General features: G+C 38.5%; 1 protein-coding gene across 1 annotated transcript in view; it reads left to right on the top strand.

Moving 5' to 3' along the window:
- The window catches only part of TARBP1 (tRNA guanosine 2 -O-methyltransferase TARBP1), a 118210-nt gene that overhangs the window by 64573 nt on the left and 42998 nt on the right, over window positions 1–10639 (top strand). Inside the window, 4 exon segments of the mRNA XM_075064163.1 lie at window positions 561–722; window positions 3119–3312; window positions 3727–3988; window positions 4082–4270. Of these exon segments, the coding sequence (XP_074920264.1) occupies window positions 561–722; window positions 3119–3312; window positions 3727–3988; window positions 4082–4270 (807 nt within the window).

The following is a 10639-nucleotide window of genomic DNA, read 5'->3' as shown; positions in this document are numbered from 1 at the left end:
CCGAATTAATGTGCTTAGTGTGGCCGTGTGCACTCGACTTTATACAATCTGTTTTACAAAACCGGTTTATGTAAAATCGGAATAATCCCGTAGTGTAGACGTACCCATAGTGGGAAAGTGAAGTAGGGCGAGGGAGAAGTACGCTATTTTCTTAGGACTCTGGTGAGACATCTGCAGAAGAAGAAAAAGCAGTGGTCCAGTTATCAAACAGCTGAGTTTGCACTGAGAGTTTGAAACAATATATGGACCCACAGGAAAAAGGGCAGAGCCTGTGGTCAAATGGAGAGGAAAGGAAGTTTCTAATAAAAAAAAACAAAGCAAAACAAAAACGAACACTGGAGATTTCTTTCATAGTACCAAAGTTGTTGTTGGCTACTCAGAGAACCCTGAGGTGGAGGGGGGGAACCTGACAGGAACGGAGAGAAGAAAGTGTGTTTAGCCACAAGAAGAGAGGCTGTTCAACTGTAGTTGTTGCTGCTGCTCCTGCCTTTTTCTAGCTGTCTCATTTTCTATTTATTTTTTCCCCTTTTTAGTGTTTCTATCTACCTTCTTCATTTTAGGTTTCAGATCTGGATCGTTGTAATTTATACTTAGCATTATTGTCAGAGCTGGTGAATTTATGCTCAAACGCTGGCTGGAAAAAGGGGCCCTCCATTTGGAATTCCATCTCTTCTCTGATAAATGCCTCTGTTAAAAATCTGCAGGAGACGGGCAATGAACAGGTAATTTTACAAGGGATAAATGGCATAACTATATGATACAAATATTAATGAATATATTACTTTACAGAAAACTCATTTGTGTAATTCATCTGCAGTGTTGTATTGCACTGAAACACTCTGGTTCCCAAAGGACATTGTTAGTACTGTAGTGCTGTAGTTCTTTAATGGTATATAGCTGCTATATAGCTAAAGCAATGCATTGGTGGCAGTAAACATTTTTCTCAAATAAGATTGTTTGTGTAGCGCTCACAGGCCTTTGCCTAAAATACAGTAAAATGTTAGATAGCTTTGAAAATAGAATTAAATTGAAACCCCATCCCCCAAAAAGTTAGTATTAATACAGTGTTTAATTTGCAAGGTCAAGAAATTCCAAAAGCTAACATTTTCTGTTGCAGTATTCATTCCTCCACGTTTTATATCCTATAGTTATATATGTGTTATATGTAGAGTAATAGGTTAATATTGTCATTTTTCAAGAGAGAGAGAAAAGTTTGATGTGAAACATGGCTGAATTCATATTGCTAGAGGAACTTTAACTTTTGGAATTTCCAGACTTGACATTAATGCTTTGTCAAAAAGATTTTGGGGGGATTTAATTTCCTGTGTGTGTGTGTGTGTCTTTCTTGCTTCCTTTTAAGTTAGTGGGACTTTAATGATTACTACAGTGGGAGCAGAATGTCTTTAACTGAGCTGTGAATGCGTGCAAAGTACATCTTTAAGGTGGTGTCTCTAGGTTTAAGGTATATCTTCTCTAGAATATGCATTCATCTTTTTCTTGAATCAAAATATTTTTCTCCCCCAATCCAAGCAAAGATACTAGTTCAAAAAGAGAGAAGGATTACATTCATGCCAAATCCATATCTGTTTTTATTTTATGGTAGCCCTGATATTTTTTAAAAGGATTGAATTTTACAATGGGAAAAAATGTGTTTATTTTCAGCCTTGACAAACTGAAAAAATGAATGGACAGCTTTTGCTCACTTTCTCATTTTTGTATTAGCATAAATCACTGTTACCCTTAGTACACAAAGTGAATGTTTTGGTGAATTGTGTAAAAACAGAATTGTATGTTTGAAACTGTTTTTTAACCTTAATTATAGTGGCAGTGATAAACACCCGCTAATATCCTGATCCTATCCTTGTCAGAACAAATCAGTAGGCTCAAAGAAGTTAAGAAATTAAATCATACACTGAGAGCAGAATGAGAAACAAAACACACTAGTATTATTTTGCATGACTAAGTGGAAAAACAAGTTAGTTTTTTTCAGGTATTTGTGATTTTATCATTATAATTTTATTAAACAAAAATGACATTTGTGGATTAGTAACATATTGTAACAGTATATTGAGGCCTGACTCAGTAATTCTTCCCAAGTCAATACTTTAGTTGAATCAGAAGGGGTTTTCCTCAGTAATGAGTGTTTGAATAGGGTCTCTGTTAGTTATGTGTTGTTGAAAGATTGCAGCAAATTCTTACAGCCATTCTTCATAGAGAAGGCGGGCAGAGGTTAGAAACATTTTCTATGTTTCTGATAGCTGGAGGCATTCAGAAAATAATCTGTTATAATATTGCATTTTGCACAGTGCTGTACACATTGACAGCGCTCAGTAATTTTTTATATAATCTTTTATATAACCCTTTCCGCACCCCTGCATACTTGTTCCTATATAACTTTACACACAAATTAATATATTTTGATTGGAAGTGAGCTGCATTTTATGCTATAATAGATTGCATAGTCTCTTCTGCTTGCTCTGCTTCTCAGACACAATAATTCCCCTTTAGTTGAAGTGACCATTGTTACCTTCTAGACTGCTTTAACTACTCTCTCTACTGGCCTTGGAGGACACTGGCTACATATGCCAAATTTTACTTTTTGTTCAGATTTCCATAAATCATAGAAGTCAAACTTACAATTTGTGAGAAATTTGATTTGGGGAAAAATATCCTTGTGTCAGGTATGCATTTCAATATTTGCTTAACACTAAGTTTGTGACATAAAATAGAAAATATGAAATTAAGACTGACCTTAGTTGCAGTTCAGCCTTAACTGTACTGGCACAAGTGCTGTAATGTACTAGAATGAAATTAATTTCTTACCATTTCCATTATTAGTAAAAATACATAAGTTAATTTCTGCCCACTCAGTTGACTATGAATGTCATGTCATAGTCAAACTACAGGGCTGGTGCTGATAAAGGAATGGTTGTAATTTGTAAGATGAAATAAATATATATACACACATCTGTTTTTCCCTACATTTTACTTTGTAATCAGATTTTCATATGTAATAGAATATTTTAAAGGTATTCAATATGTTTCCGTATATTATTCATAATTTATTAGGGGAAATTTTAGTATGTTGATTGTGTGATTTTTCATTTTTCATTTCTAGGAACCAAAGCTTGGAGAACAGATTCAAAAAGTAGTTAGTATGGCCTCACTAACTGTGGTTTGTGAGATTTTTGATCAGAAACCTGAACTTCAACTTAAATCTCTACATGCTGTTGAAACCCTAAAAGGTTTTATTTCCTCTGTTAAACTTAATCAAGTATTAAAGAAGCCTTCCTATATTGAAGAAAAAAATAGGTATGTCCATGCTACAGTTCAAATCACTCTCTATACATCTTTAATACAAACTAACTCTAAGATAACTTTTTTGGTAATATTTGACAAGATAAAAAGTTCGTAAGTGTTAACTTAATAAATTCAGGATGTCTAAGTAGCTAAATGAGTCTTTTTACTCTTCACATCCAGAATATGGTGGAAGCGAAATGGATTTGCTCATCTTAGCTCTTTCTGTAGTAGACAGGGAATTAGGATTCAACTGATTCTTACTGAAGTGAATAGATATCTTTCCACTGAATTTAATGGGAGTTGAATTGGCATTTAGACTTTTAATTCTAATCTGCTTTCTGTTAGAACATTACATTATGGCCTGTAGTTTGTATGTAAAGAAACTGAAGTATTAATATGGACTTAAAAGTATTTTCTCTGTTACAGTTTATTTGAGGAATCCACATCTTCTCAAGGATGGGGGAAAATCGTTGCAAGCTATGTACATGACCAGTGGGTTTGCCTTCATTTTATTTTAAATAAGTATCATAAATGTATACCATTGTCAAATGATGAGACTCTGGAACTATCTTTGCTTGCAGTCCAAAGGCCAATAAGAACTCTGCAGTCTGCACTGGAAGCTCTAACTCTTTTGCCTTCTGACCAGGTTTTACCTGTGTTTCATTGCATGAAACTGCTTGTTCCCAAGGTAAGAGAAAAAAGCAAAGCTATGGTCAGTAACAATAATGAAGATTTTTTGCACCCAGAAATTAAACACTGCTTTCCTTCTCTTTATATTCAGCTCCTGTGCTCATCCGAATCTCTCTGCATAGATGCATTTGATCTGGCTTGGAAAGTTATATCCTCTTTGAGCAACACACAGCTAATATTTTGGTCTAATTTAAAAGCCTTTGTTCAGTTTGTGTTTGACACTGAAGTTCTTGCTGTTGCTGCACGTAGCAAAGGTCAAGCATATTCAAAAATAAAGGAGGTAAGTGTTAGTGTTCTTTTTTGTAAATGTATGTAAATTGTTGAGCAGAAGACATATTTTCTTAATAGATGATTTTTAGTTCTCTCAGCTGTCTCAATTAATTTTTCTCCTCACAAAAGATGCTGGATTGAGAGCACTAGAGCCAAAGTCATTTTTGTTTATCTTCAGAACATCAGTCCAGTGTATTCCACCCTTTCTGGAGGGACTGCCTCTAGGGGCAAAAAGGTTGTTTAATTTTCAGGTCCATTAAGTCCATGCCGTCTCTGCTGGTCCTGCCATCTAGGGTTCTAGTGAGCGGTGAAGGGAAAATTGTCTACTATGAACTACACAGAAAAAGAACATTTCTTGTAGATCACAAAAAATCATTACATGGCAATGACTTTTGGACCTACCAATCTGTGCTGGCTTCAAAATGGTGACCTACAAGAGAGAGGCTTTATATCTCATTGCAATTTGTTTCACTCATCCAGTTCCCCTTTACTTGTTCCTGTGATATAGGTAATGAAAGGTACTGTACCTTTGACTTGTAAATTATTCACTTCCCTGCCTATCCAAGATTTTCTGAATTCGTGAAAATGATTTCAGTTTCCTTTGGTCTCATTAGTGAGTTTTTTTGCTATAATTTCATATCTACAGTATGCATTATTACTTGTATCTTTATCCAGTGGTTTATAGATCTGTTTTTTATAACATTGGTGAGCTGTTAGACATGAAGTTAAGACACTATTTAAACATACTTTTGCTGCTGCTGTAGAGAGGTTTTTTCCCAGGATTCCAGAATGCTGAGGAAAAAATGTACTCTTGCAAACAAAGATTTTATTAACTTAAAGAAAGATGAATTTATTAACTTTGGAGCCAATTCTATTATATTTTTACTTGCCATTCTGGAAAACAGGAAATCCATCTTTGTTGACTTTGGTGAGGTATGTCATTTGCTATCCTCCAGGAGTCCGGTTGCTTCAGCTACATTTGATGAAGGGAGAGGGAGAATTTCAGGAAAATTTTGATTTGAGTGAAAGCTCCTATTTTCCTGGTTTTTAGTAAAATCATTTTTGGCTGTTCGTATTGATTATAAAGTTTACGGTTTTTTTTTTTATCATTTTTACAGTTAGATCCTTGATGCCAGCATGCAAGTTTATTATGGTGTATTTTGGTACCAAATAACTGTAGTCCAGTGTGGTCTAAATTGTGGCGTTTTCTTTTGCTCCTTTCCTCATCTTTGTGTATATATTTGATCAATTTATGAATTATGTTTTTCTTAATCTGTTACCTAGTAAATGAATTTTAAAAGTCACTGTTTACCATTAGTTACCACATAGTGGTAGCTGAGAGTATTATTGTTTTTCCTTTGTGTTTAGAATAGAAAATAAATGTAGTATCTCAGATGATGCTTATAGTAGCTTAGTAAATATTGAGTTTTTGATGATGCCCACAGCAATATTAAGCCAACAAGGACTTGAAGGCTTTTGTGTGATCTCTTGACTAATGTCAAGACAAGAAAAACCTTTTACTCCACTGGCTTCCTACTTCTGATTAAAGAGGAAAAATATTCTCCCTTTAAAAATATTTGGTTCCACTGTAGATGGGCAGAGCAATAGAAAGATAGCATATCCTTAGTTGCATTAAGAGGCTACAAAATAATAAAGAACAGGAAGTTCTTATGGCAAAACTAAATAATCTCCAAAAAGCTTTGTGCTTGTATTTGGCCGATTAAAACCATAAATATTGGGAAGTGTTTTAAGAGTGTGATCTTGATTCTTCTTTGAATGCTACCCTTGTGGATGCTCCATTTACAAGTGTCGATGCATCCCGACACTGTCGACCAGAGATTTATGATAGCAGAGTCTGCGCAGGTTGCACGTGTGCAGTAGGTGTCTTGCGGTGCTGTTGGTGTCGAGTCTAGCACGCACACAACCTGAGCCCTCCAATTCCTTGTCTACCATCCTCAGCTGAAGACTGAGCTCTGGGGCAGTGTTCATCACTTTTGCCAAACTTTTAGAAATAATAGTTTAAATAGTTAGTCATAGAGAAAGTTGTAGTTAGTGTTAGTTTTGTTGGATCAAAAAAAAAAAGTTTCCTTTCTCCCAGTTTACCTTCCTGTAGTTCCCCTGCTGTGGGGTCGGTTAACCATGTAAGATGCCTGGCTCCCCAGGCTTTAAGCTATGCAGCTCCTGCCGGGAAGCAATGACAGTTTCTGATGGACACTCCTTGTGTGTCCGATGTCTCAGTCAAGTGCATATCCACCAAAATGAACCCACTGTAACAACCCGAAGGCAGGAGCCCGGTGTGACCGGGATCTCTGTCACAAAATGATCCTGATGGAGGAATGTCTCCAACCAGAGACAGAGCAACGGACCTCCTTTCTGGGCACCCCTCCTTTAGGAGCAGGAGACATGCCTTCCTCTAAAAGACCGAGGAAGAGGGCACAGAAACATAGGTGGTCTCCTACCAGGTCGCTACTCCCAATGCCTACACATGCTTGGGTGAGCACCTATGACACTCCGGGCACCTTTAGCACCACTGAGTCCCGAGCGAAGAAGACATAGCGCAAACGGCTTACAGTATCACAGTATCCTGGACAACTTACAGTACCACACCATGTCCTGGGTTCTACACTGGTGGACAAGACCAAAAAATGTATGCATTGGGCATCTCCTTACCTTCCAACAGGAACCCCCATCAGTAGTAATTCCGATGGATGCCTCACTGATAGGCTGAGGTGCCCACATGCATTTGCACACAGTTCAAGGTAAATGGTCTCTTGTGGAGATTCATTTGCACATCAGTCTACTAGAGCTATGTGTGGTCCTCAATGCCTGCAGACACTTCCTACCTCACATAAAGAATGAATCCAGTTTGCATAATGACTGACTACAATGCCTGTATATTTTACATCAATCACCGGGAGGCACTCGATCTCACTCACTATACACTGAAGCCATAAAACTGTGGAACTGGTGCATTCACCACAACACAAACATTTTGGCCTCCTACCTTCCCAGTTGCCAGAATGCAATGGTGGACACACTAAGCAGGTGCTTCTCTCGAGACCACAAATGGGAAATGAACAAGGGATTCCTGCAATCTGTATTCCGCAGATGGGGCACTCAACTTATCAACTTGCTTGCATCCCCAACAAACCACAAATGCGCAATGTTCTGCTCAAAAGTGGGAATGGAACCACAATCGCTAGGGGATGCCTTCTTCACCGCATGGGATGCACACTAATGTGTGCATTCCCACCGATTCCCCTGATATCAGGTGTGATAAACAAGATACAAATAGAGAAGGGCAAGGTCATCCTCATCATCCCAACATGGCCCAGGCAAGCATGGTATCCTTACCTGATGGACATGGCAATATGTGGCCCTTGAGCTCAACCTTGCCATCCGGACCCGCTGTCCCAGAACAGCAGTTGCACTCTTCACTCGAGTATGAAAAAACTCCACCTACAAGCATGACTCCTGCATGATTCCATTATGGTAAACTAGCCTGTTCAAAGCAAGTTAAACGTGTATTACTAAACAGCAGGAAAGTGACTGCATGTAATACTTACCTTCAAATGTGGAAGAGATTCTCCTCCTGGTGTCAAGAAAAATGTGTGACAGCCTCCACAACATCGCCACCATTAGTGTTGCAATACCTACTGGAGCTGAAATGCTCGGGTTTAGCAACAAGCTCAATCAAAGTCCATCTTGTGGCTATTACAGCATTCCATCATGAGATTGATGAGACCTTGATCTTTGTGCACCCTATTACTAAACGCTTTCTCGCGTGTCTCCAGAACATTTACCCAGAGGTTCACTAACCTGCTGTGGCCTGGGACCTCAATCTGGTATTGAAATGCCTCACCACACCGCCATTTGAACTCCTAGTCATCTATTCCCTCCTTCATTTATCCATGAAAATGGCCTTTTTGGTCACTATTACTTCATCCAGATGGGTGAGAGAGATACGGGCTCTCATGGCTGATCCTCCCTACATGCTGTTCTTCAAAGACAGGGTTGCACTACATCTGCCCCCCAAATTCCTACTGAAGATAACATCATATGAGTCAACCAATCCATCTTCCCACGTTCTGTCCCAAGCCTCACAGGACTCGCAACAGAGGCTGTCTTGCATACACTGGACATCAGGCATGCATTAGCATTTTACTTGGAAAGGACCATACCTTCCAAAAATCACCTAGACTTTTTGTTTCTACTACCGACCATTAGCAAGGCTGCGCAGTATCCACTCAGAGACTGTCTAAATGGATCTCCACATGCATTCAACATTGCTATCGTATTTGGAACACGGACCCTCTTATGCACATCAGAGCACACCCCACATGATCAGTTTCAACCTCAATTGTGTTCCTAAACGTTGTTCCGATATTAGAGATTTGCAGGGCGGCCACTTGGGCCTCTGTCCACATATTCACTGAGCACTATGCAATCACTCAAGACTCCAGGTCTGATGCCATAGTTGGCCTAATCGTATCTACCTCTATGACTCAAATGAACCCAAAGTCCCTCCTGCCTTCGGAGGGGCACTGCTCTACATTCACCTGAAGTGGAACACCCACAGGGGCAGCACTTGGTGAGTAATCGTCTCTTCTTCTTGTGTAATGACTGAGGTTCTTCGAGATGTGTGTCCCTGTGGGGGCTCCACTACACGCCCTCCTCCCCTCTGCTTCAGAGTACTGCAGAGTCCTTACTGCGAAGAGAAGGAACTGGAGGGCTTGGGTCATGCGTGCACTAGACGCGGCACCAGCGGCACCACAAGATGCCTACTGTGCATGCGTGACCCATGCGGACACTGCTACCATAAATCTTTGATCGACAGCACCAGGACGCACTGACACCTGAAGTGGAGCACCCACAGTGATACATCTCTCAAAGAACCTCAGTTATTGCACAAGGTGAGTAACCTTTTATTTTTAGAGCTTTCAAAAGATAATACCCATTGGTTTTCTTTTCTGTCAGTTCATTCTTTTTGAGTGCATTCTCTTTGAAATCCACTTAATCAAAAAAATGTTAAAATGTAACAGTATCTACATTCAGTAATAGTTACATCATATTTAGCAGTAGCAATCTTGCTTGGATCCCAGCTGAAAGAAAACATGTTGTTGCCTTAGCATATACAAGTAAAATAATTCCAAGTAATAGAAATCAGTATCTGACCTCTCTGTTTGGTCTTTCTCTTCACAGACCATCACACCTGGCAATCGCAGGCTCAATGTTTGAACCTATGAGCTGTAGTCATCATTTGTTTGCTGTTGTTTGTTTAAATATTTGTAGTTTTTGTGTTAGTATATTTTCATGCCAAGGTATATTTGTGTCAGTGTTGAGAGTTTTGAGTCTCTGTGACAGCTATCCCATTGTCTGCAGTGGGACATACCATGGCCACAGGAATCAAGGAGATAATGAAGGTCTCCTATACACAACTAAGAGTCCAACCTACCTTCTGTCCCTTCATAAGAAAATGAAGATAAAGTTCCTAAGCAGGTGTCTACTTATGTACATTCTTACCCTACTCCTTGGCAGTAGCTCTTGCCATTGACTTCTGTACAGTGTCCCTATAGTTTTTAGCTTAAGAGACCATTAAAAATTGAACTGTGGGCTACTGAGTTGCTTTAGAAATATAGTTAAAATGTGTCTGCTGTCTACCATGGTGGACTCTACCAGCTTTAGAACATTAGCCAAAAAGTGGGCATAAGGGTAGTTTTGAGCTAAAAATGGAGTACTCCCACCACAGAATACACAAAGAGGTGTCCACAGCTCTGTGCTTGTGGTCTTATTTCTTCTGCCTTTTTCCTCCTTTTCACTGGATCCATACAAATGCACACTTTACCATGGGTTTAAATTTATTTTTTGTATGTGATGGATTTTTACCCTATTGGTTAAGGAATCCGTGGAAAAGGATTTTAGGATTTTGTTGAAATGTACAGAAAGTATCGTGCTTGTTCTCTGAAGGTTAAACAGATAGATGAAGAGCAGTATAGATCCCTCCTTCATTGTGGTTTTACCAACTCTTATCCTTGAATTTCAGAGAGATAATTTCACGAGTCTGATTTTTTGAAAGAATATTAAATATTTCTCAAATTATTTTTATTTGAAATATCAGATGTGTTTCAGTATTTCAGTTAAAGATCCTTCCTTCTTGCAGGAATATTTTAGTTTGTAGTAATCACAGCACTTTTTATGGTTACAAAGACAGCTTATATGGCAGTCAGAAGATTGTATAATAGTGGCAAAATAGTCTTTTTTTCTGGAAATAATTTATTTTATTCCATAAAATCTTCTGCCTTTCCCAGGCTTGATTCTAGCTTAGTAAACCATTCTGAGAAGAAATCATAATTAAAACTCTGTTTCAAATTACATATTA

Source organism: Chelonoidis abingdonii, chromosome 3 (assembly GCF_003597395.2).
Source record: "Chelonoidis abingdonii isolate Lonesome George chromosome 3, CheloAbing_2.0, whole genome shotgun sequence".
In the NCBI taxonomy this organism is placed as follows: Eukaryota; Metazoa; Chordata; order Testudines; family Testudinidae; genus Chelonoidis; species Chelonoidis abingdonii.
Note: the sequence above shows the minus strand (reverse complement) of the source record. Positions and strands in the feature narration are given on the sequence as shown.